The sequence below is a fragment of the Melanaphis sacchari genome, unplaced genomic scaffold (assembly GCF_002803265.2).
Source record: "Melanaphis sacchari strain LSU unplaced genomic scaffold, SCAv2.0 Contig53_pilon_pilon, whole genome shotgun sequence".
Lineage (NCBI taxonomy): Eukaryota > Metazoa > Arthropoda > Insecta > Hemiptera > Aphididae > Melanaphis > Melanaphis sacchari.
The window spans coordinates 1,246,177-1,273,644 of NW_020271371.1; the positions used below are offsets into that span (position 1 = coordinate 1,246,177).

Below are 27,468 nucleotides of genomic sequence, written 5' to 3' on the forward strand. Positions count from 1 at the left end.
ATTTATTAATTATTAAAATTATTTCCTTATTAGCTAATAATAAATGTTAATAATACATTCATGTAATTTTGGATATTCTAGCATTGAGTAATAGCTACTATATATTAATCCGTATTAATTAAAAGATGCATGTTAGGTATTACATTTTTAAAACATTTTATTCTATGAATAATAATAATATTGTCAATAAATTTAAGAACGTATTTTATTTATTTTTATTATTAAAATGATTACTATCATTAGTGTTTTATTGCATTATAATATGCATTCTGTTAATCTCAGCACTTAAACTATCTATACAAAATATAATATTATAATATAGGTATGAGGTAATACGAATATATATAGCTATTTCTGGACTTTTGTTATTTACCATTTGGTGACTACATTATTAATAAATTAATGATTTTATTCATGAAATTGTTATTTACCTAATCGATAATATAATTAATTTTTCATACTAATTGGTATTGCTATATTGGTACCTATCTATTTATTATACTTAACCTATAAACAGACAATACTTTGTGAAATGTAGTATTTTTTTTATATATATATATATAAAGACATTGTGTAATAAAATGGGGAAGTGGTATGGGGAGCACAAAAAATAGAAAGTGGCCAAAAAATGTCCACCCCCTTATGGGAAAATGTCTAGCTACGTACCTGATCATATTATAATAATTAATAATATTGTTAACCAATTTATATATACATTGGAACCTCCACTAACGGAGACCTCCCAATAGCAGACGTTTTTTTGAGAACAAGGTCATTTTCACTACTTTTCAATGGGAAAACCTCCGAATAGTAGACATTATTATTATCTTTATTTAAAAATAATACGTATTCACATTCGTATGTACTCTCGTAATAATGTAATTACGATAATAAACTCGTTATGGGACAATAAAATTACGATAAAATTACGACAAATTCGGTTCGGTTATCGGCGAAACAGTCATGAGTGTTGTAATAAAAGTATGCCAGTTAGTGATGGTTTCTCTATCAAATAAATGCAGGACGCTTTGTTTTTTTAAAGAACGTAAGTCATTTCATCGATTGAGGTAAAAAAGCAGTACTATTTTCACTTCTACTGTAACTTTAGCGAATGGCATTACTATTGAAATTGCACAAAGACGGTGTAATTATAAACATACAATAAGCTCACTGATTTTTTTCTCACAAAAATAATTTAAATAATAATTTGCAAAAATGTAAAAATGTAATAATTTGCAATAAATATAATATTATATAACATACATACATACATGATATTATGTACATTATTTTATTTTATTTTAAACTTTATGAATTTCAAAAATGTATCCCTTCTAAGTAATGGACACCTTCGAATAATGGACAAAATTTTGATGACCGAGAGTGTCTGCTATTCAAAAGTTTCACTGCAAATACTTATTTTTGTAAGAGAAATTTAATGTTTATTATAAATATATTTAAGTAAATATTAATTTAAAAGAGTATCTAGATTTTAATATCTAATGCAGAAAATATAGAAAAAATAATTTATAATAGGATTCAAAATACCTACCTATTATTTTCCTAAAAATAAATACAAAATATCCATTTAAATACTTCACTTTTCAATAAATTCATGATTAATAATTATTAATAACTAGAGCTTGAATTTTAATGACCTAAAAACTCTAAAATATGACTTAAAAATGTACTTAGATGAGCGAAAAAAATTAATTTTAAAATTATTAATTATTTTTTATTCATTTTTTAATTTTTTTTATATCATATAAAATAGATATAAATTGTTTTAAAGAAGTAAATTAAACAAATATATTCAAATTTGAGTTGGCAATTAATTATATTACTTTTTCAATATCAATAGACTGGAGAAGGTAATTGGGATTACCTATATACAACACATATTAAAAAAAAGTCTAAAATAAACAAAAATTAGTTTAAATAAAAAAATTTAAAATGATATTTATAAAGATGACCTTAAAAATACAATAAAATGCATTTAACATAAAAAATACAAAGTAAAAATTACACATTTTAAATTGTTATATAACGAAACAATTTTAGTTTTTGGTTAGAACTGTATAGCACTTAAAGAAAAAAAATGCAAAAATCATCAAAATCCTAACTCTAATAACAACGTATTGAGATAAAAAGTAAAATGTTTACCTACTTATACCATCATCTATCCTACGTAATATTATTTACAAAAATAAAATCATGACAAGCAATGAAGCTAATATCATTTATATGAAATCATCTATCAAAAATATAAAATGGTCTATTTATGGCGGAAGTGGTAAACTGAGTCCCAAATAATTGGGTGGATATTGAGACTAGATAAATTGAATCCGGAAAACTTTAACGTGCTAGGTAAATTGAGTTCCTAGTAATAATATTTTTCGAAAAATAATTTATAAATAACGACAATGTACCTACTTAAAAATATAAAAATAAAAAGTCTCTACATTCAATGAGTACTGCATAGTGACTAGTCACCAATTAGTCATTATTGATTACTAATTTGCAAATAATTTCCAGATTTGAATTCGTTAAGAGCATATCAAATAAATGTTTACCATATGCATAATAACGATAAATAATATCTAATAATAATAATAATAAAAAAAAATTTGAGTTGAATTTGTATATCATATATATATACTTAATTGTGATTTTTATGTACAACGTAGTGAGTTATACTAGATATTAATAACAAAAAAGCACATTTTTAACCACGCCAGTTATTTTAACATAATATACAGTCTTAAACCTGTAAAATTGAGAAAGAAAATGTGCTTTTTTGGAAACTAATTCAGGACTCAGTTTACCACAAAAATGATATTTCGGACTCAATTTACTTAGCCCCATTTATGGTATTAGTTTTTTTATGTCATATTTATCCGTATTAAAATGCTTATATTTTATGTGAGAATAATCGATACTACGAACTGTAGTAGTAAATAAGCTCCCAAATCGTGTATTTAAATATTATAGCATAATTTCTATGTTCTATGTACAAAAACTACAAAAATACACTAATAATAATTGCAATTGTTTTTTAAGTAGATAAAGCGTAGTCTTTAATTTCAAATCAAATAAATACCTCAATAATTGTAGGTGAAAATAAAAGCATACCTATATAAAAAGTTGCATCATTGAAAACTCAATATAATATTTTAAACACCAGTGTAAAGAACAAATCTACGGTGAAATTTCAGTTTTAATAAATATGAACTAATAATTTAAATAAATGAACTTATTGACTTAGTGAATTACACAATGAAACGTTTTTCATCCAGGTAGTTTCTGCAAATAATAGAGATCAATTTCATATAATTGAATGTCAATATCTAATAAATAATAACAAATAATGTATATATATTTACTTTTTTAAATATAAGTAGTTCATATACTCAGATACTCATACTTTATTCAAGATAGGTAACTATAGTATTTAGGTTACGTACCATCACTGTATACAATGTATATACATTTTATAGATACTAAAAAAGGTGTTATAATAGTCTCAATGTCTCATATTTAACTGCATTTCATAAATTATTTTTTTTTTTACATTTTAACTTAGTCTTTAAAATGAAAATAAACTCACAATTTCATATGAATAAATATTATAAGTACTTTTTTACATAGGTACTTTTCCATTAAATGTTCTTAAAAAATCAACATATAAATAATATTTAACATACTTTTTACTCAATAATCAATCATTTTAAGTACTGACTATAGAATAGTGTTAACAAAGTGTAAAAAGAGCATTTGCTCAAGGTTTCAACTTTTGAGAAGCAGTAGAATCTTAATTTAAATCATAGCATATTAAATTACCTTATTATTAACTTATTCATTTTTTTTTTTTTTTGTTTCTTCTCTCGCCCTTTTTTCATTCATGAATTGCTTGTAACGCATATCCTTATTATACCCTTGGACATAATTATATATTTCTTATAAAAAAAAAAAAAAAAATTTATAATTAATACTTATAAACTACACATTTTAAAGAAAAATTAATACAATTTAAATGCATTGTTAAAGATTTCATATCAAAAGACAAATGATCATTAACATAGTTACATATAACCATCGAAATAATAAAAATATATTATGATATTTATTTAATATACTATTAGAGGAAAAGTATATTCTTTACTTGGATGCATAAGACACTTATTATGCACATCGTTTTTAAAACATCTGTTTCTGACATAGATACAATAATATTGATATTTGATTATAGATACCATTTTTGCCTATACCTATATTCTATCGGACGTTACTCGTTATGGTGAATTTCTCTTCAGCAGTTTTCTATTTTAAGTTAAAATTTGAGACGTAAATTTTAAGCTACCACAATAGTTTTTACTTACTATGCAAATTGTAAATAATAATAGCTTAAATACTATATCTAATGAACTAGTACATTGTGCATTCAATTTATAGTTCTAATTAATAGTTACACCAAAGCTACATATGTATTTTCCATAGGTATATGCGTAGCCACGTAGGATTTTGTCAACATAATAAATTGTAATATTATATGAAAAAAGATATTGAATATTATAACTATGTTTTTATAATTCTTATATGGTAATTAAAAAAAAAATAGTTAAGAACTCCACATAATATATTTTTTTTAGAAAATTCACGTGACAAATTAGTAATTACAGTAGAGCCTCGATAGTCCGAACCCCGTATCACGGATTCACCTGATGGTGAACATGGTAATCCGGACGGCATAAGTTTATTTGTTCGTAAATTTAGTCGTAGTTTGTTCGGAAATCGTAATTATTCTTTTTATTATGAAAAAAAAAATGTCTAACTAACATACTTAAGTTATATTATTATAAACATTTTTTTTCATAATTCATTATGATAAAATTATTTAATATTTTTGTAATTTAAAGTGCAATAAATATAAAGGTTGCGGAATTAAAAATAAAAACCTTAGTCATTTGAGTAGGTAGTTAATCTTGAAAACCCTCCGGAAATCCGGAAGATGCTCGGTCTGAATCTCTGAATACATCCGGACTATCAAGGCTTTACTGTACTATTACAGAAAGCGTACCTACGGTAGGTACGTCAATTTAGCAGCAGTCACTAAAACTGAATTGAACTGAATACATAATATTTAGTGATAGTAGGTAATAGGTATCAAATGTACGCAGTCGTAGTCATTGAGAGACCACTATAATGGATGTGGTAAAAATGTAATATTGAATTCAATGATAAATCATTGTATCTATACGAAAAAAGATTCTGTACGGAAACGGATGAATCCCTCCTTAACAACACTTGTGTTCGGTAACAAAATGTTCAAGTTGTATACATACATCATTATAAATATCGTAATATTTTATAATAATTCTATAGGTATAGTGTTCTATATTTTACAAAAAAAAACTTTTTCAAAACTTTTTCATACAACATCCCAGAATTTCGATCGTTAAACTTTTATTGTGCTCAATGACCCATGGGATATAACGAATGTTACGATGACCATTGGCCATCGACCGTAGGAATATACGATTAAGTATTTAGTGTTAGTGTTTACGTTTCCGTATCGTGATCTGAATTCTGAATCCTGATTATCCCGAACGATCGTCAAAATCGACATCGTGTGATGAAAATCGCACACCAATCGGTTGGTGTAAACGTACCGGCGGTCACACTGTCTATCATCTTCATCGTCTGGTAACGTATCACGCGAGAATGATAACTGGCCAAAATGGCCGTCACCGAACTGCCATATTACAACAATGTTGTTATTCATTATTATTAATATTTACTAAGAATTTGTCTCCTGCCGGTTTCTGCGGCTTTCGTTGTTGGCGTTGTTGCCCGTCGGAAATAACGACGACGACGACCTTAACGACATCAAGTGACGAACAATTTTCTACACTATTTGTTTCTAGTTTCTAACTACTTTTGCTGCTCCATATATTCTACATTTTTTTTTTTTATCTCTGACCGCTGTCCACCGTGGTGTACGCGACCGCCGTTCGACCGACCGAGAACGCAAGGAGCACGGCTGCCGACCACGCCGCATTCCGTACGTGTCGTTCCACCAAACCGGGTATTCTCGAAAGCCCGGTTTCTGTTTTGTTTTAGGATTTTTGGTAATTCTGCCCAGTGCTTACTTGCTCTAAACGTGATCGGATCGGTTGCGTTTCGAGTACATAGCTGGCGAAATCACTCGTGGTTTTCCATTTCGATTCGCCTACCGATGGACCGATAATACCGGGCTCATAGCAACAAAACTGTGAAATTATTCTGTGCTTACCTCGGTTTCGAATAGATCTCTGACAGGGTCGTGTAATCATAACCATGATGATTCTTCAACGGATACCATTACGATAATATGATATGCGATTAAAAAGATGAATGGTTATTTACTATTTATTGATTGAGATTTGAGGTTTCTTTTTATTTGCTGCTAATTAAATGTTCTATAGAGGATGTAAACTTATTGGGTATTCCACTTTCAAATTTGAAATATTCATTTTTACGAATTCCATAAGTTAAGAAAACTATATAGCTTCAGTTACTGAATTTTTTGATGATTGAATCTAATATTATGTGTTTAGAAATTATAATTTATTCATAACATTTTCATTTAATTATTACTTTATAATATGAATTTTTTATCCTTCAAGGTATCTTTTTTCTTACTATATTTGAAAAATACACGTTTCCCTCTTTATTTTTATCATTCTATTCTATTAAAAAAATCTTTAATATATTCGGTCAAGTAATATAAAAAACATTCCAGCATTTTTATAAATTATTATAGAGTTCATTAAATTATCAAAATTTATAAAGATTTAGTTATTTTTTAAATTTAAATTATTGGAACTTATTAAATAAACAAAAATTTCACTTTTACAGAATAATGTCCCAGTTTCTAGATTCTGAAGCGGAGGAGAGTGAAGTAAGTATTTATTGTTATTTAATTAATTTAAGATTGTGTAGATTCAATTTCATAAATAATTTTAAACTAAATGCCTAATATTTAATCATCTATAATCTTTGATCATAATATAGTACAAATATATAACATTCTTTTAATGTTTAAAGGATGACGAGTTGGACGAAATTGACAAGAAAAAAGCAAAAAAAATTAAAGCAATGGAAAGTGATGATGACGATGATGAAGGTATGCTGTTTTTCTATAACAATTTTATCCTTAATTTTATAATAATAGATTAGGTTCATTATTAATAAATAATAATTATAAAAAAGGTAAAGAAATGGATACCACTCTGCTGTACATTAGATATAGAATCTGTCATTATATTGAATGGGAAAAATTAGAATTCAATGATATATTATAATGATTCTGAGCTGAGCTCTATATCACAAAGTATATTTTATTATTTTATGATAGGTATAAATAATATATATATATTTGTATAGCTATTAAAGTAAATTATTATAATTTTTTCCAAAAAATATTGTATTTATAATATTGTTAATGTTATCTAATCACCTATAATATTATATATTTATACTATATTATAGTTATTTAAACTTCTGTTAAAATAGTGTAAATGGGTTTGTAGTATAGATTGATAATATTTTAAAATAAGTCTACATATTTAGAAAATGTCATTCCGTAAATTTTATAATTTTATAATATATATCTACTTAAAAATTTGAAATCCTTAGAAGACTTTCTTAGAAGAAAGTTTTTGTTTTTGAAATTTTTTAACTATAAAATGCTTATAATTTGTAATTGTTTGTAATTTTGATTAATATAAATTACAAATCAAGTTAAGATATTATAGTTAAAAAAATATGCGAGTAGTCTTAACCCCATTCCCCTTCCCAGTATATGTTTATGCTAGAAAAAATTTTTAAATAACTTATTACTTAATTAGTGTACAATTATTTTAAATATTTAAATTCTATTTATTTTTTGTAGCTCATTATCATGTTCAATTTATGTTAAATATATATATATATTACTTTAAAATATTTAAATCATGATCAATTAATCAATTGTGTAGTTATGTTTTTATAATATTAAAAATTAATTTAAGTAGCCATTTACTATTCGATGATGACAAATCACTGCGCAAATCTGAAACGTCCTCTGTTTCCAAATTCTTAGAGAGTTTGTTGAGACATTGAGAATGATATGTCTTGAATTGTATCTGAGAAAGAAAATATTTTAAGATTGAAATATTATAATTTTTTTATATCTTTTACATAATATGCATTTAACTATTTATGTAGATGATGAAGAGAAAATTCGTGAAGAACTAAAGGATTTAATTGATGATAATCCAATTGAAGAAAGTGATGGTTCTGGTGATGAATCAGATGGTTCAAAAAAGAGAAAAAAATCAGATGATGACTTTGATGATCGATTGGAAGAAGATGATTATGATCTTATTGAAGAAAATCTTGGTGTTAAAGTGGAACGAAGAGTATGTTTTAGCATTAATTATTTTGGTAAATTACTATTATAGTATAAAATTTATAATATAAACACATAATTTTTAGAAACGATTCAAACGATTAAGACGATTAGAAGATGAAGAAAGTGACGATGAAGATGCTGGTGAAAATGCTACAGAAAATAGAGAAGCTATTGCTAACACTTTATTTGATACGTCTGACAATGTAAGTAATATAATAAAAATAATATACTATAAAAATTGTTAATAATTGTATATGCATTTTAGGAAGAAGAAAGGACAACTGATCGTGTTTCTTCAAGAGCTGAACGAATTGATAACTATGATGTAGAAGGTGATGAAGAAGGAGAAGGATATTCTGATGAAGATGATGATGGATTCATTGTAGATGATGAGGGGCGACCAATTAAAGAGAAAAAGAAAAAACGTAAACATGTATATCATGATGCTGCCCTTCAAGAAGCACAAGATATTTTTGGTGTTGATTTTGACTATGATGAATTTGAAAAATATGATGATGAGTATGAAGATGATGTATCTGATGATGACTATATTGAAGATGAGGAGGATGGTGAAAGAAGACAAAGGCCAAAACCCCAAAAACGTAGAAAAGCTACTAGAAAATCAATTTTTGAAATATATGAACCAATTGAGTTGAAAAGAGGTCATTTTACGGACTTAGACAATCAAGTATATTACAACTGTTATAATATCATATTATATGAGCTTTAAATATTGTTTAATTATATAGATTCGTAATAATGATATACCAGAAAGAATGCAATTGCGTGAAGTTCCAGTTACGCCAGTTCCGGAAGGTTCTGATGAATTAGATGAAGAAGCAGACTGGATTTACAAACAAGCATTTTGCAAACCAACTATTACTACACAAGTATAATTTTATATTAATTCTTAGCTTAATTAAAATTGTTAAGGAGTATGGGGCTTACTATATCATACGTTTTAATTATCTAAAGAATAATAAATACTCCACAACTCCTTGATTTGTGTCTATGAAATATATTTGTCTACCTTATTAGAAATTATATAATAAATGATTATGTTTCATTTGCATATTTTTAGGAACATAAAGGTGGTGTTGATCCTCGACTTCAATCCAAAAAAGGACCTCAAACAATTGGAAAAATTAAGAAAGCATTAGACTTCATGCGAAATCAAAACTTTGAAGTTCCATTTTTAGCATATTATAGAAAAGAATATGTTGAACCTGAACTTGATATCAATGCTTTGTGGAGAGTTTACCATTTCGATGCTAAGGTAAATTTGTATTTAATCTGTATAACATTGTAATTACTATATACTAATAAAATTTTAATATTTTTATCAATTTAGTGGTGTCAATTGAAATCTCGCAAAACTATGCTGATTGAATTATTAGAAAAAATGCGAAATTATCAGATGGAAATGTTAATGGTTGATACAAATGCACCTATGCCAGATCATATTCGCATTATTAAAGATGAAGATATTGATAGATTACGTGCTGTGCAAACAAATGAAGAACTTAAAGATATTCAAAGCCATTTTATGTTATACTATGCCAGTGATGTCCCTGCTATGCAAGAAAGTACTAGGAAAAAATCAAGAGAAATGAAAAGAAAAGCTAAAGAACTAAGAGAAGAAAGAAGAAAACTTGCAATAGAAGCTGGCGAAGAAGTCCCTGATGATGATGATGATGATGCTGGTAAATTAGATGATGAAGATTCCAACGTTGAAACTGTTAAACCTGCAAGTAGTTCAGGGCCTTATACTATGTGTCTAAAATCAGGACTTGGTATGTCATTATAAAATATTTTTAAATATATTAATTCTAAAGATAAATGTTTATGTTTCTAGCTGGGTTTGCAAAACGTTTTGGCTTAAAACCTGAACATTTTGCTGCAAATGTCCGTGATAACTACCAAAGGCATGAAGTAGATCAAGAATCTGTAGATCCATATAAGCTTGCATGTGAATACTGCAATGAGTAAGTATCAATATATATGAATTCAATTATGTAGCATATATATTTAATTATATTTAACTATTCACAGATTATTAAAAACCCCTGAAGAAGTTTTAAAGGCTGGTAAATATATGGTAGCATGTCAATTATCTCGAGAGCCACTGATAAGGAAATGTTTAAGGGAGACTTTCTTTGATCGTGCCAAAATTAATATTGTACCAACTAAACGAGGCATCAAAGAAATTGATGAAAATCATAATTGTTATTCGTTAGTAGTTTTTGTTTTCATTATTTATATTTTTCATTAAATTAACAATAATTCTTAATTTATTCATATTTTGATGTAGAATGAAGTACATTCGACGTAAACCAGTAAGAGATTTAGTAAGAGATGACTTTTTAAAGTTACAAATGGCTGAAGATGATAAATTACTTACTATTTCATTTGATGAAGAAGTAGATGGTTTGGGTTCCCTTCCATATATAGAAGAAGTCAAACAGCTTTATATTAGAGTAAATTATATAATATACATATTAAATTGATACTAGATAAGATCATAACATAATAAATATATATATATTCATTATTTCATAGGATGAATTTAGTTCAAATGTTCAACAATGGAATGATGTGAGACGTGAATGTGTTGATTTAGCTTTTAGAAAATTATTAATGCCTGAAATGGTAAAAGAACTCAGACGTTGTCTGCTAGCTGAATCTAAAGAGCATATATTAAAATCTTGTAAACAAAAAATATCAAATTGGCTAGCTGTAAGTAACTTAAATTATTATTTGTTATTAACTCTTAACTGGTCACCTGAAAATAAATACACTGACAATCGCGTCGGGTCATATTGACCCGTAGTTTGAATTTATTTAAATTTCTTTGCCTATAATGGTATTTATCAAATTTCAGGCTAAAAGTATTAATAAAAAATAACTTTACATCATTAATTCCTTATTTCACTTGTTGTATATTAAAAAATAATAAAACAATTTTAATACATACGAATAATCGTTATTAAATTCATAATGAGTTTATAAAAAAAAGTATTTCTGTATTTATTAACTACTTAATATCAAGTATACGTGTAAAATTATAACATAAATATAAATATAATTTTTTTTTAATTTAAATATTTTCTTCACACTGCAAACAAACAATAGCTGAGTGAGTTTATATTTACAGTGCACGAACGATCGTCTCGGGTCAAATTCAAGACTTAACTGGTATAATAATCAATATGCGGTTAATTTAACACTTCACATTATAGATAAAGAAGTTAAAAGAGATTACAGAAAATTCCCTTATTTCCCAAATAACTGAATCTAAAAATAACATACATGTTCACAGACATCGGGTCCTTATGACCCGACGTGACTAGTTACGGGTTAATAATTATTAATTATTATTTAATTTTTTAGGTAGGTCCTTATAAGCCAGAAGTAGATGAAGATGATGAAGATTGGGATACTGGTAAAGGCATTAGAGTTATGGGATTAGCGTATTCACCTGATCATGAACAAGCGTCATTTGCATGTATTTTATCTACTGATGGGGAAGTCGTTGATCATTTACGTTTGCCATATATTATGAAAAGACCTTTCAATGATGATATAAAAGCAAAAAGAGATGGAGATTTCAATCATATAAGAAACTTTATAATTTTCAAAAAACCCCATGTCATAGTAATTGGAGCAGAGTCTAGAGATGCATTATGGCTAGTTAGGGATATCAAAGCAGTTGTTGACCAACTAGTTGTTGATGAACAATTTCCCCAAATACAAGTTGAAATTTTAGATAATCATCTAGCTAGGATTTATGCCAATTCTATTAAAGGAGAAGTATGTTCATTTTTATTTGGTATTTCAATTTTAAAATAAATTATGATTTTTAAGAAATATTTTATTTTTAGAATGAATTCAGAGATTATCCACAACTTTTACGTGAATCCATATCTTTAGGACGTAGAATGCAAGATCCTTTAGTTGAATTTTCTCAATTATGTACAACAGATGATGAAATATTGTGTCTTCGCTATCATCAATATCAAGTATTTATTTCATTTTCCTTTATTTTATTTTTTTATTTTTTTTTGATAATACAGTGAAGTGTCGATTATCCACACTAATCAGGACCTGTAGGAATGCAGATAATAAAATAATGAATTTTAATATAAATATATTATTAATAGTATATATATTATGTTCATAGTATTGATTGAAATTTAAAATTTAAAAATATAATATTTATACGTAATAAAACACATGTTTTTCTTTTTAGAACTCTTTCAATTTAAACATGTAGACTATGTAGTAGATTTCATTTAGAACCAACTAAATATAAGATCATATACAAACATTATCTACATTATAATAAGCTGTAGTAGACATTAAAATAACCTCACATTTCATAAAATAGAATGTAATGAATAATAAAACTAATTTAAATTAAACTAGAAATAAATTTGTACAAGAATTTTATGATGCAGATAATCGACGCTCTACTGTAATTGAAATTGCTTTTATATTTTAAGTGAATTTAAATAACTATTAAATATTTAGTTTTGAATAATTAATGAGAGTATATATTTATCTCTCCATTTTGTTTGTGCATATCATTAAAATTTACTTACAGTAATTTTAATTTTGTGTTCTGAGCTTAAATAATGAATTAATTATTTAATGAATTGATATATTATCAAGCTTTAAGAGATCACAACACCCGTGTTGTCTTTGTCTTGCATACACACAACAATAAATTTGCATTCAATTTAACACATTATGTGTAATAAACCTTAATATTAGATTAACAAAATAAAATTTTTGTTAATTTCTATTAACAAAATTAAAAGTTAGAATATTATGAGTATTGTGATGTTGATTTTTTTTTGATTTTTATTTATAATATTTTATATACTCATAATGACAAAAATATTATCTCATATCTGTATTCTTTAGTTGGTTTTTTAGAAACCTTGGAGAATACAATTTTGACAATATTGGTGTATTAAGATGCTTATAACTTAATGGTTAAAATTAAAATATTATAAAATAACCAACAAGTAATCACTAATAATTTTTTTAACTTAATAATTCAATGTATGTTAACTTCAAAAATAATAATAACAAATTAGATTTGATGAATGCAAATTAAGTTTGTTATATTATGACAATTGAAACATTGTTTCAATATTCAGTGTAACAATTTTTGTTTGCATTTTTATACTATTACGTTTGATAACATATTTTGCTTTTTTACTTTTTTACTTATTAAGTATTTATTTGAAAACATAATACAATGTTCCTCATAAAATATTTCTCTTATAATAAGAAAAAATCCCATAAGAGAACACAAATAATATTATTACTTTTAATTTTGATAAAATTTAGGTTGATATGTATTTTTAGTTACTTTAAGAACATTTTTTGTATGTAAATATATTAATATAAAATCTATTATTTTAATATTTATTTCTTTCAGGAAGTTTTGAATCAAGAGGAATTACTCGAAGGTTTATACCAAGAATTTATTAATCGTACTAATGAAGTAGGTGTTGACATAAACGATGTTGTTCAACGAGTTTATGCACCAAATTTATTGCAATTTGTCTGTGGTTTGGGACCTCGTAAAGCCACTGCGTTAATTAAACTAATGAAACAAACAAATCAGCGATTAGAAAATCGAACCCAATTAGTTACTGCATGTCATATGGGCCCTAAGATATTCATAAATTGTGCTGGATTTATTAGGATTGATACCAACTCTTTGGGTGACAGTACTGAAGCATATGTAGAAGTTTTAGATGGATCTAGAGTGCATCCAGAGACATATGAATGGGCCAGAAAAATGGCTGTTGATGCTCTAGAATATGATGATGAAGAAGCAAATCCAGCAGGAGCTCTAGAAGAAATTTTAGATGCTCCAGAAAGACTTAAAGATTTGGATTTGGATGCATTTGCTGAAGAATTAGAAAGACAGGTAAACTGTTATATACGTTTTATGTTTATTTTATTATGAATATTTAATTTTTTTAAATTTTTAATGTTTAAGGGTTTTGGTAATAAAAGTATTACACTTTATGATATACGCCAAGAATTAAACCACCGTTATAAAGATATTAGAGTGCCATATAAGCCTCCAAATTCTGCTCAACTTTTTGAACTATTAACTAAGGAAACCCAAGAAACATTTTTTGTTGGAAAAATGGTTTTATCTACTGTCACTGGAATTGCGCGTAGAAAACCACAAAATGATCAACTTGACAAAGCTAATCCAGTGAGAAATGATGAAACTGGTTTATGGCAATGTCCATTTTGTTTTAAGAATGACTTCCTTGAATTATCAGATGTATGTTTCTAATATTTAAAATAATTTAATTATTAAAGTTTATTTATTTTTATTATAAAAATGTTTAGGTATGGAACCATTTTGATGCTGGTGGTTGTCCTGGTCAAGCATCAGGAATTCGTATAAGATTAGATAATGGTATAAGTGGTTTTATAGCAATGAAAAATTTGTCAAATACTCATGTAGCCAACCCTGAAGATCGTGTTCGTTTTAACCAGGCAATACATTGTAGAATTATCAAAATTGAACCAGATAGATTCTCATTTGAAGCTACTTCTAAAAGCTCAGATTTAAAAGATCAAGAACACCAATGGCGACCCCAAAAAGATCCTTATTATGATCATGAAACTGAAAGCAGACAACGAAAAACAGAATTAGATAAGAACAAAATAAAAAATGCTCAGACATATATTAAACGTGTAATCGTTCATCCATGTTTCCACAATGTATCATTTGCCGAAGCTGTTAAATTATTGAATAACTCTGACCAAGGAGATGCAATTATTAGACCATCTAGTAAAGGTGCTGACCATTTGACTGTGACTTGGAAAGTAGCTGATAATGTTTATCAACACATTGACATAACAGAAAAAGGCAAAGTTAATGCTTTTTCATTGGGACGTTCTCTTTGGATTGGTACTGAAGAATTTGAAGACCTAGACGAAATTATTGCTCGTCATATTACTCCTATGGCAAGCAATGCTAGGGAATTATTACGATTTAGGTATTATCGAGATACAGATGGAGGTAATATAGAAAAAGCTGAGCAAATTCTCCGAGAAGAAAAGACTAATAATCCTTCAAAAATCCATTACATTGTATCTGTCTCTCAAGTATGTTAATTAATAGATTTATTATAGATTTAGTAATCAAAATTAAAATACATACCTTAAATTAGAATAGTGGAATGTAGCCACCTTATATTTATGTGTAAAAAAAGTTGTTATTTATTTATTTATTTTTAACATTTTTTTTTTTTTTTTGTCAGAAATACGCAGGCAAATTTCTTCTATCATGTTTACCTACTCGTAGATCAAAACATGAATATATAACTGTTACCCCAGAAGGTTATCGTTTCCGTAGCCAAAATTTTGATTCTATTGGATCCTTATTCAGATGGTACAAAGAACATTTCCGAGATGCTACACCTCATGTAACACCTGTAACGTCTCGATCTGTAGGACAAACTTATGGACCTTCTCCGCATACAGGCATGTGTATAGTAATATTGAAATTATTGATTTTTTATTTTTTTATTTTTTTTTTTTTTTAGAATCTTCACCAATGAATCGTAGTCATAGCAGCCACTCAAATGCAACACCTCAATATTCACAATCCCCGCATGCATCTTACAACAACATGCAACCATCTGCATATAACACTGTAAATAAATGGTCAAATAATCATAGCAGTAATAAAATATTAAATTATGTTGTTTTTTTTTTAGCCATACACACCATCGGGGCAAACTCCTTATATTGGCAACTATGCTACTCCTCGTTATGGTGCTACTCAAGCACCAGTTCATGATGGTGTATTTCTACATCCTAGCTCTCTCACACCAATTGTTCAAAGCAGTCCAAAACCATCCTCCTCTAGACCACCTGTACAATCAGCAGATCCAAGTGATTGGCGTCGAATGGCTGAAGAATGGGCTAAAGCTAAACAACGAGGTGATGGAGGATATTCTACACCCATGTCAGATGGAGGAGGGCGACACACACCTCGTAGCAGGTAAGATGTTAACATGATACTAAGTAACAAATTTAATAAATCATAAAACTGCACTATGTTTGTTAACTAAAAAATAACTATTACTTATATAGTTTTATTATAATTTGTTTTAATTATTTATTATTTTATTTACTGTATTTTATTGATACTGATTAATATAGTCTTACATAGGATATTGTTTAAGTATTTTTGAAACAATATTATATAATGTACTGCCATACCATTCATTAAATAATTTTAAGCCTAGCCAGTATATAATCAGTATATATAACCAGTATATATCTAACCTACCCTACCCTAGCCTAGCCATTATTTTATAATCCAAATACTTGGATACCATATAAACTGATCATTGGCCTACTAATATATCAAAATACTATACTAACATGCATAATATGCATATTATAGTACATATTATGTACTGTATACCTTTATAAATAATCAAAAAGTAACTATGAATAAATGTTTTTGTAAAAAAATAGTTGAAAATCAGTAACTGATAACCTAAAAGTTAATGATATTTAGTAAATTCTCTCTAATACTAAAGCTAACAACACAAAGTTGGTTCTACTGAATGCTAACGTGCTATATTGTATGTTTATAGTTCTATACAGAGATAAAACATGTGAATATGATGTCCTCTTAATTACTATTATAATGTAATAAATTTTAATATTTAAGGTACAATAATCATCGATACAATATGAATAGAGGAGAAAGAGAATCAAGTACACCACGCAGTGATGCTCCGTCACCAACCCCAAGTGCCTCATCATACGGATATCACTCACCAGCACCATCAAAGAACTATAAAAGTAGTTATACAGGATCTTCACATAATTCATCAAAGTCACCACGAGGTCCATCATCTAATTCTGGTACACCGTATGATCCCTTTACTATGGATCCAGGTCAAGACTCGCCTGGAGTATATGCATCATCGTCTCGTTCAGGGCGTAATGATGAAAATGATCCAGATTTAAGATATGCATCACCGAGTTCAAGGTGGACTCCTCGGTCTGGTCGGTCAACTCCCCATACCATTAATAGTCCTAGATCAATGATAGAATCATCTATGGGCGATAATACACCACTGTATGAAGACTAAATTAATTGAAATTTCTCGTTTATATTTTATTTTTATGTAGTTCGATTTCCATTTTTAGGTATTAATATATTTTTATTAAAGTTTAATAAAAATTTGGTGTTTTAAGTTTTTTTAAGTTGGAATTTATAAGTTTCAAATTACCTAATATTTAAAAATAAATATAAACTTTTATTAATTTTAATATGTTACTGCTGAACAATTTTGTGACAGAACCTAAGTTAAAATAAAATATATAAATTATTTTATTAAATTATATGAATACTGTATTACTGATTAAACATTTAAATTTATAATTGGCATGTTTTTTGCCTTGTGTTAACACAGTTTTTATTTTTATATACTAGGGTATCAAAATGAGATCATTAATAATATATTTTTTCTTTTTTTTGCATTCACTATTATTGTAATTTTATTATATTTAAACAACAGAATTTATACAAAAATCAGGAAATTTGGTTATTAAAATTTTACCTAACTACATTCTTTTATTAACAATATTGAAATCCAATTTAGTGTAGCTTTTTTAAGATACTAATTTTTTGTAGCTCTTGAACCGTTCTATTTAATTTACATGGTGATTGAAATGTGTCTGATTATATACAATTTCAAATGCAACATTCATAAAATCCAATAATTTAACAATGATACCTATAGGAAATAGAAATAATTAAAAAACAATGTACTATTTAACTAAAAGACCTGTTTTTAATAGTTTATAGTTGTTTGAAATGTTAATGTAGTTAACAGTATATTACCTTATTGTTATAATGTAATATACTACCATTAGACAGTTTGTCAACGTGATTGTAAAAATTTTCTTAATTTGTATATTAATAAAATGTAATTGATGTTTACTTTAAGTTAAAAATTTAGTAACTTAAAATTATAATATAACCTGTTTAGCAAAAATAAATTCAAATATAAATAGTTTTTACTAAGTATATATTTTCTTTTAAACAGATATATAATAAAAACACATATATATTGTTAACAAGATTTTATTTTTTTATTTTTATTGTTTCACCGATAATCATTTATTATGGTTTTTTAAACATTACGATAAATCACCAAATATCAATCTAAACACAAGAACTTGCTCACGCAGAAAGTGTCATCAATGGGTGGCTTCTTTCAACAAAAACCTCATGTCTCATTTACCTTTACCTCATTTTCTTGTGTCTAATATTGATACAGATTGTTAATTACTTATAAAAATAAAAAGAACCCACTCACAAACTATCGATGAGAGGTCATGGTTGAACAGGAAAATGAAATTATTAAAAGAATAAAAAGGTGTTCTTTTAATCATTTGCAGTTCCATCTCAATTTCTACTACTAGAGACTACAAAGACGTTCTTTTTTCTCGATCTTTTAGAAAACATTCAGTATACATGAATCAAAAAATAAAATTTTCCTGTAAAATTACACTGCATTAAAATTACATTAATATAAAATATAAATGTAAAAAAAACGTTTAACCTTTTGAAGATCGTATTCCGTATACTAAATTGATACCGATGTATTTAAATATTAAGTAATAGAGAATTTATTTTTATTTTAAGATTATGTGTACATATATGTAGTGTGTCATAGGCGCCCGGAGTGGGGCAAGACTGGGCATTTGCCTCCTCCCCTCAGTCACCTCTGAACTTAAAATATAAATTTGTAAATTTTATTATTATTTAAATAAATAATGCATTGAAATTTTAACTTAATATGGATTATTTTTTAATGAACTTTTGTCATTGTTTTGTAATTTGATTACCTATCTGTTTACAATCCACTTTTTGGCGTTTGATATTTTGTATTATGCCCATTCCTGTTGAATTTCCCTTGTACAAGAAAAAACGTTAGACTAAGAAATTAATAAATAATTATAAAACCAGTTTAAACAAAGTATCGATGAGGTATAATAAGTAAAATGTGAAACCCCTGATGGAACATTATTTCTAAAATAAGTACCTTTAATAAAACTTATTGTATTAAAAATTACCGATTACTTAAAAATGTATTTCTTGAATGGATAATTGTATTATGTTTAGATTTTACAATTTTCCATTTCTATTTTCAAGTTTTTTATGATTATTGAACAATAAGTATATTAATTATTATGTAGATAATTACATCTACGTATAGATGTACACTAAAATCGCATTGTATTACCGATTTTCATTGTATACCTTTGATAATAATATGTGACGGTAATATTTAAAAAAGTAAATGAATACCTATAGGCTATAATATATTTTCTATACATCGAATATCATAATTATACTTAACATGGGTTACACGTATTTGTGCAGCTATATAAACAGCGATCATCGCGTTTAAAATATGTATGTGTGTGCACGATGATAGATTGTTTTATTTATTTTCCCATTAATGATATTTAAATTAGACCTTAATTTGATCACGTGAACGTGCAGTAAAAAACATACCTGTGCCTTTCGCGCGTGATTTATTAGTTACCTAATACCCATTTAGCATACACAGGCGATGATTTCAATAAAAGTGCCTACCGTTGTTCGTGAACACATCGTGTATATAGAAATATCTGTATTAATATTTAATATATAATATCTCTAGATCTTTAATGACAAGTGATTCTATTTTTATTTTATTATTAATAATCTATGTATCCGTGCCCCGTGGTACACATGGCCACTGCCCACTGGATGTAACATTACACTGCTAGGTATTTATAAATTAAAATATAAATATTATTAAGTTACATTTTTATAATATAGCATTAGTAAATAAGAAAATGTAAAAAAATACAAATATTTAAATACATTAATACTAAATAACAACGGTAATGAGTAATGACTAATGAATTTTGAGTTGAGATATGATTCATGGGTATCATTGTATTTGATTAATAAGATGAATTTCCAATAGAAATTGAACAGTTTAAAGATGTTATTGGGTCTGGGTCGAAACGGTCAAGTTTCGGATAGATTTGGTTGTTAAAAATCCAAAAACCAATGAAAAATCAACATTTAAGTATTAATGCATTGAGTGTTGAAATCAGAATACAGAAAAAGTAATCCATCATTTTATGGAAGTTTTTTTGAATAAAAAACTAGTAGCAAGGTGTAAAAGTCCAGTAAGATCTTAAAGAGTCTCATGACAATCAAGTCGTTAAATTTCTAGAAAACGATATTGTTGGACTTACAAGAACATTCTAGAATATTCGAGGGCTATCGCACGCGAATGTTCTAGAACCGGTACCACAAATTTTTAAATAGCTGTAAAAGCCTCGGCACCGACGAGTAGGAAAGTGTCAAATGACGACTAACGATGACATGACCAACAGCCTCGTACTTTCGTTTTTCGTATAAATAAATATTGAATGTTTTTGTGATAAATGGTTTTTTCTTTCTGTTTTTACGAAAGTGTTTCCATCACCCGTTGTTACTGTCAATATAACATTTAATAACTATAACAACTTTAGTCTCTACTAAAACGTATCATCCAAATGTTTTAAATGTTTAATATTATTTGATTGAGTGTATAATGTATATCGTCTAAACTCTATAAAAATATTATAATTATTTATATATAAATTATAAATAAATATCGTTCATTTAACTTGATGAATTGATTCGGTTAAAAATAAGAAATATTTGAATTTCATACAGTGTTACCAGTTGCTAAGCCTGACGTATTTATTTGTATATTTATTGTTTAAACACATCAGTCATATCAAAATCGTATGATTCACCATATTATCACAGAATATCAACAGAAGACATTTATGAGGCACATTTCGTGTTTTTAAAAGTTCATTAAATACAACAAAATATCATTTATAGTTTGTTGTTGTTTACAAGTCTTTTAAACATATTTTTATTTCTATAATATTCGACCAAACCATAAGATAACAATAATGACTTCTGCGCTTTATTTAGAACACTATTTGGACAGTAAGTTCTTTTTCGATTTTTCATCTCAACAAAGTACTAACAGAATTATATTTTAGGTTTAGAGAATCTTCCTGTTGAATTACAACGGAACTTCACACTGATGCGAGATCTCGACTCGAGAGCTCAAGAACTAATGCGTAATATTGACAAACTGGCAGACGATTATATGTCAAATGTTAAGGGATACACTACGGATAAAAAAGGTGAAACTATGACAAGCATACAACGTCAGTTTGACAAAGCAAAGGAATACGGCGATGACAAAGTTCAATTGGCTATACAAACTTATGAATTAGTATGTTAATTTTGAGTTATTCCTATTTCCCTAAAAAATTTCTACTCCATTGTACCTTATAGGTGGATAAACATATTAGGAAATTAGATTCAGATTTAGCGCGTTTTGAAGCTGAAATTCAGGATAAAGCCATCAGTGCTACTAGAAATATAGAGGAAAATTCACAAAAACGTAGGTGTTTTGTAATATATTGTATTATAATGGTAATGTGTTTGGCTATTTCTTTATGAGTATTTTTTTCAGGAGGACGTAAAAAGACTAAAGACAAAGAAATTAAAAAGAAAAGTGCATCGAGTGAAGAAGAAACGGCTCCCAATAAAACATCTAAAAAGAAACAACTAAAAAAAAGGTTTGTTTTCAACATAATTTTAACCTTATTCGAGTTGATTTCTTTGTATTATAATTGCCAACACTTTTCAGGAGTTGCAAAAACAACAAGTGCAGCACCTAGTAAAACACCTTTAATTAATGTTGCCACTAATCCAACAAACCCTGCCAATAGTGTAACCAGTGTTACAGTAGAAACTAGTTCCCTCACTGGTGCGTTAGTTGGTGCCGGAGTTGCACATTCAGCTGAAGTATTAGACATGCCTGTTGATCCAAATGAACCAACATATTGTTTATGCAATCAAGTTTCTTATGGTGAAATGATTGGCTGTGATAACCCAGATGTAAGAATTTTTATTTATTAATTTATTACTATTATTTTATTTAAACATTTTATCAAATACTTTAATCATTAAATGATTAATAATATTCTTTATTTTTAATTGTTTCATTGTTTTTTTATCATTTTTTTAATTGTGTATTTTTATTATTTTAGTGTCCTATTGAATGGTTCCACTTTGCATGTGTAAAATTAACTACCAAACCCAAAGGAAAATGGTTCTGTCCTAAATGCATTACAGATCGGAAGAAAAAATAACATTTTAAGAATGATTTAAATTTTTTTATTTTATACATACATATAATTACAGTGTTTAAATGATGTTAATATTCTTACATTGTAAGAAATAATTATTGAAATTATTGTAATTTGTAAAATTGTCTTAAATTGCACACGTAATGAAAATAAAATTTAATTTCTATATTAAAGTAGTATTGTTGATCTATATGTAAGTTTTTTCAAATTAATTAAGTTAATGATTTTTCCAGTCTTTTTATGTTAAAAATAACTTATGGAAATAAAGAAGAATTTCTAATACAACATTGAGATGGCTTCACTGACCAGTTATACTCATAGGAATCCATGTTTTTGAACTCTTTATCACACAATTTTCCAGTCTGAATAATGTTCGACCAGTGTAGTCTCATCATTTTAGGACTACGTTTATGTGTTATTAAATAATCATTATTACATCCGTGACTTATCCATTCTGTGTCAAATCGCCGGTCATGTTTTTTAGTAATATTTAACAGACTTAACCAAGCCCCAACAGAAACATCTTCAGAAACAAATAAACTGAAAAATAAAAATAGACAACAAGAATTAGTGTTATTGACCAATAATTTTAATAAGACAGTTATAATTGGTTGGATATTATGTAATGATTTTATTTAACTTAATATCAATGTAATCTTATAACTTAAAATTTATAATTAATTATACTATGATCAACATACCTTAGGTAATCTCGATTCTTCACTATAAAGATGATAAGATCTTTAGTTAGAACATAGCCACCTCCCAGGGCGTATGGCAAATATTTATCACATGCTACCCATTCAGTTTCTTTTAATAAACCTCTTTTTTTAACGTTTGCATCACCACTAAAATATCCCCAATAAAATCTATTTTTAGGCATGTGTTCTAACTCATTGACAATTAATGGCAAATTTACAAAAGAGTCATCATCACATTTTAACAAATAATCAAAGTTTAAATTATATACACTGGAAAATGATGCAATTATTTTATGAGTGAGCATTCTATACTCATCTTTTTCATCTACCTCCAATATGTCTTCATGTACCAGCTTTTCAGCATTTATAGATTCGTCTTTTGATACAACAAAAAATATTTTAACATCTTCTTTTTTTTCAGCCCATGTTTCACGTATAGCATCTCTATGATTTCGATTTTTTACAGCTGATACGATAAGTACAAGCAATTTAAATCTATATAGATACGGTGAAGTATTTGGTTTTGATGTCATTGGATGCAAAACAAACATTGTTAATGTGCATCCTAGAATAAATGAAAAGCTTGCCAGGAAATAATACGTGAGATGTTTTTTATGCAATAACATTTGTTACTAAATAATGCCAAATAATAACCAACTAAAATCAAAAAAATAATAAACAAAACACTTAAAAATTAAAACAAATAAAAATGTGGTGTTTGATATTAAATTTATAGGTCAAAAAATCATAAGTATTAAGTATATAAGAGACAAAAGTGATTAATAACTATGAGCAATGAGAATTGAACACTATGAAAATGAAACAAATATTGAAAAATGAAAAATGAAAAATCTACTAACACGCCGTGTTAAACACTGATAAACGGTATCAGTGTATCACTCAAATATTTCAATCTAATATCTATAAAAAAATAGTATCTACCATTGATTATAGAATATAATATAAAATATTCTATAATCAATGGTATCTACGAATACTTGCTTGTTATCTTTATCTATACTCGAATCATGGCTAAAATATACTGAGATTGAGATATGTTCATTGCCGTCTGCAGGGGACGAGTGTCTCATTGCAGCAAAATTTTTGGCTGCGTTATCACAGATTATCTGTTATCATAGATTGAATGATACCGCCAAATCATTAATTATTAGTGTAATATTATTATTTATTGTTTATTAGTAATTAAATAAATCACATTATGAATTATACCACTGTCAAATTTTAAAATCATAATTTATATGTACAAGTAATAAGTATTAACATGTATTAGTATTGTTTAAATTGTATCATATGAATGATCAAATGCACAGTGAACATGGGCACTCTCACTATTAACATCTTCAAATCCAGATAGTATTGCATTAGTTTCATTTATCGAAGGTTTTGATATTTGAGTTTTATGACTGCTTTTCTTTTTAGTTGAGTAGAGGCGAATCTGACGATCAATTTTTTTTGTAATATTGATATCATCAACTGGCGTAAGTTTTATTTTTTCTCCTTCATTCATGAGTGTAATAACTTCACTTAATTTTTTTTCTATCTGTATTCTATTTATATCACTTAATGAATTTGTTCCACTTAGACCCAAAATAATTTCTGCTTGATTTTTTATTTTTAAATTTTGATCATTTTTGTGGTGATTTGTGTAAGTTGTATTCATATCAATTAGGATTTTCTGTTCTTCTAAGTTTATTTCATTATGAAAAATATTGTTGCAGTCCAAATTTTTATAGAAATTACGAGCACAAGCATGTATATGCTTACAAATATTTGCTTTGATGACATTGTCAATACAAGAACAGTGGTAAGTATGAATGCAAATTTTGCATTTTTTACATTTTAAACATGCTGGATGTGTACATGTTTCACCAACTTTAATTATATAATACTGTTGGGAAGGATTTGATAATGAGTGTATTATGTACCCTTTCTCGTTTTCCAAAATTTTAATTTGTTCCAGTTTGATTGTTTCACTGATGTTATGACTTAGGCAGACTTTTTGAACTTTTTCAGTTGGAACATATTTTGATAATTTGATCAATCGCTTGTAAAGACTATCTCGAGAAAATTTCATGAGGGCATGAATAGTTTTATCTAAACGCTTTACTCTTTTCCCTTCCAAATATATATGCTTCAATATTTTGTGAAAAGATTCCAAATACATATTTGTATTTATCCCAAGCCTCAACCTAAAACAATAAGCCCAAACTTCTGGCCGCTTTGAATAATATTTTTCAAAGTACATTCCAAACCTATTAGTATCATCATCATCCTTCAAATCTCTTATGACATTTTGGAGGTAACTAGAAAATTGTTCTACAGATGTGGTTTGTAAAAGAATTCTTAATGTCTTGTAAACTAGTGCTTTTTTTTCAGGTCCACCACTGATTTTACATAGATTTTGTTGCCAGTTTCTGTCAACATGCCATGTACACAATAGTCTGTGTTCAACAGATCCCATAACAGAAACCCATGCATTATAAAACGCAGGAGCATCATCTGTTATAAATACATTGCAATTGATCACGCCTACTTTATGCTTAATTGTATTGAAATATAATTGGAAAATTACCTCATCAGATCGATTTGACAAACAGAACGCAACTGGACAACCTGATCCAAATTCATCAACAGTTACAATACTATATAACTGAATATCATATGCATTTGTGCCATGGGTACCATCTATACAAATTTTATTGTGGCCAAATTTTTTTAATTGTTCTTCTTGAAAATTTGTCATTAAAATGATTGTAAAATCTTTCTTATCCAAGACTCCTTGTTCTCCGTTCCAATCATTCTCATCTTGACCTTTGTAGTATAAAACAGGGCATTGTTTTTCTAATGTCTTCATCTTTTCAACCCATAACTTTATACTAATTGCATCGTTTTTGTGTTTTTTTGTAGCATAATCGATATTGAAGTCTCGTGAAATATTATGCAGATCTTTACGGTCTAAAAGGAGAGATCGTTTAAAAATATCATCAGTCACTTCTTGATCACGAATTGAATCTATAATATGTGCAAAAGTAACTCCTTCTTTCAATTTTGCTGAAAAATAACAATATTAAGTTATTTAAAAAGTAAATATAATTAAATTAAATTCATAATAATTTGTAAAAGTATGTAGTAATACCAGCAATTTTTGTCCTGGTTTCTTCGTCAATTCTAATTCTTCCAATTTCATTGTCATGGCCATAATGATTTTCCCAAAACTTAACGTGAACTGTCCCTTCATGTTCTAAATATGTAACTTTCATCATTGCTGGACAAGTTCCCTTTATTTTATTACTTCCCATGAATTTAGTTTCTCTTGCTTTCTCCTTTTTTTCATGGTTTTCATTCTTATTACTGTGGTTATATGATCGATGACAATAATAATATTGTCTTTTACGTCCATCACGCAATTTAGACATTGCTCTATCCATAACAAACATTGAAAAACTTTTTTGTTCTTCTTCTCTTTTCCATGTCTCATATTCTGTGATTAAAATATTTAATGATTTTTATTTGTAAATAATAAAAAACAAATAATAAATAAACAAATAGTATTCACAATTATTACCTAGGATGCTTGGAAATTCCACATCTTTCACTTTTTCATTAAATGCATGTATTTGAGATAAATGAATATTTAATTTAGCATAAGAGAACATGGGTTCTTTACATTCACTATTGGGACAAATTATTCGAGTTTCTTTCTTCTTCCCTTCATTATCATTGGTTTGATGAAACTTTTTGATGTGTGTATCCAAAGTATTTTTAGATTTAAAATATTTGTTGCAAATTTCACACAAAAAATCAGTGAACACTGGTTCAATGTTATGAATATTCCGTACATGTGTGTTCAAATTTTTTTTTTGTGTAAAGTTTTTGTCACATATTGAACATTTTATTTCAGATTCCATTATAGTGAAAAATAATAAAAAATTAAATACAACAGAATCACAATTATAATTTGAAAGCAAAAAAAAAAAACCAAAGAATTATTAAGAAAATATTACTTATCTC

At 27.2% G+C, this 27,468-nt stretch overlaps 5 protein-coding genes across 7 annotated transcripts; 2 read left to right on the forward strand and 3 right to left on the reverse strand.

Annotated features, from left to right (window-relative positions):
- The first annotated feature begins 5,746 nt into the window (after positions 1-5,746).
- Positions 5,747-17,660, forward strand: LOC112599619 (transcription elongation factor SPT6). Of its 2 annotated transcripts, none has more exons than XM_025346597.1 (22): positions 5,747-6,128; positions 6,898-6,940; positions 7,087-7,165; positions 8,248-8,441; positions 8,518-8,637; positions 8,700-9,122; positions 9,184-9,324; positions 9,516-9,710; positions 9,786-10,227; positions 10,290-10,419; positions 10,487-10,666; positions 10,746-10,911; positions 10,994-11,170; positions 11,825-12,244; positions 12,316-12,453; positions 13,884-14,381; positions 14,454-14,750; positions 14,819-15,583; positions 15,739-15,961; positions 16,024-16,133; positions 16,198-16,484; positions 17,166-17,660. In XM_025346597.1, exons 2-22 carry the CDS (start codon positions 6,902-6,904, stop codon positions 17,590-17,592), a joined length of 5,451 nt encoding a protein of 1,816 aa, XP_025202382.1. In that variant the 5' UTR covers positions 5,747-6,128; positions 6,898-6,901; the 3' UTR covers positions 17,593-17,660. The 2 variants fall into 2 exon arrangements, with proteins under 2 accessions (XP_025202382.1, XP_025202381.1); XM_025346596.1 differs by having other exon boundaries at positions 5,748-6,061.
- A 3,722-nt stretch (positions 17,661-21,382) lies between these two features.
- On the forward strand, positions 21,383-22,807 carry LOC112599553 (inhibitor of growth protein 4). Of its 2 annotated transcripts, XM_025346488.1 has the most exons (6): positions 21,384-21,518; positions 21,575-21,813; positions 21,876-21,984; positions 22,057-22,159; positions 22,232-22,484; positions 22,637-22,807. In XM_025346488.1, exons 1-6 carry the CDS (start codon positions 21,482-21,484, stop codon positions 22,736-22,738), a joined length of 843 nt encoding a protein of 280 aa, XP_025202273.1. In that variant the 5' UTR covers positions 21,384-21,481; the 3' UTR covers positions 22,739-22,807. The 2 variants fall into 2 exon arrangements, with proteins under 2 accessions (XP_025202272.1, XP_025202273.1); XM_025346487.1 differs by having other exon boundaries at positions 21,383-21,518; positions 22,057-22,484.
- An 85-nt stretch (positions 22,808-22,892) lies between these two features.
- On the reverse strand, positions 22,893-24,522 carry LOC112599555 (beta-1,3-galactosyltransferase 6-like). The gene is made up of 3 exons (XM_025346489.1): positions 24,439-24,522; positions 23,437-24,093; positions 22,893-23,275 (listed from the first exon to the last, which is right to left on the reverse strand). The coding sequence occupies exons 2-3, from the start codon at positions 24,060-24,062 to the stop codon at positions 22,990-22,992; spliced, it is 912 nt and encodes a 303-aa protein (XP_025202274.1). The 5' UTR covers positions 24,063-24,093; positions 24,439-24,522; the 3' UTR covers positions 22,893-22,989.
- Positions 24,523-24,733: 211 nt separating this feature from the next.
- Positions 24,734-26,311, reverse strand: LOC112599566. The gene is made up of 3 exons (XM_025346505.1): positions 26,234-26,311; positions 25,198-26,107; positions 24,734-25,140 (listed from the first exon to the last, which is right to left on the reverse strand). Exons 1-3 carry the CDS (start codon positions 26,309-26,311, stop codon positions 24,734-24,736), a joined length of 1,395 nt encoding a protein of 464 aa, XP_025202290.1.
- Positions 26,312-26,535: 224 nt separating this feature from the next.
- Positions 26,536-27,297, reverse strand: LOC112599578. The gene is made up of 2 exons (XM_025346524.1): positions 27,023-27,297; positions 26,536-26,938 (listed from the first exon to the last, which is right to left on the reverse strand). Exons 1-2 carry the CDS (start codon positions 27,111-27,113, stop codon positions 26,562-26,564), a joined length of 468 nt encoding a protein of 155 aa, XP_025202309.1. The 5' UTR covers positions 27,114-27,297; the 3' UTR covers positions 26,536-26,561.
- Positions 27,298-27,468: the final 171 nt, after the last annotated feature.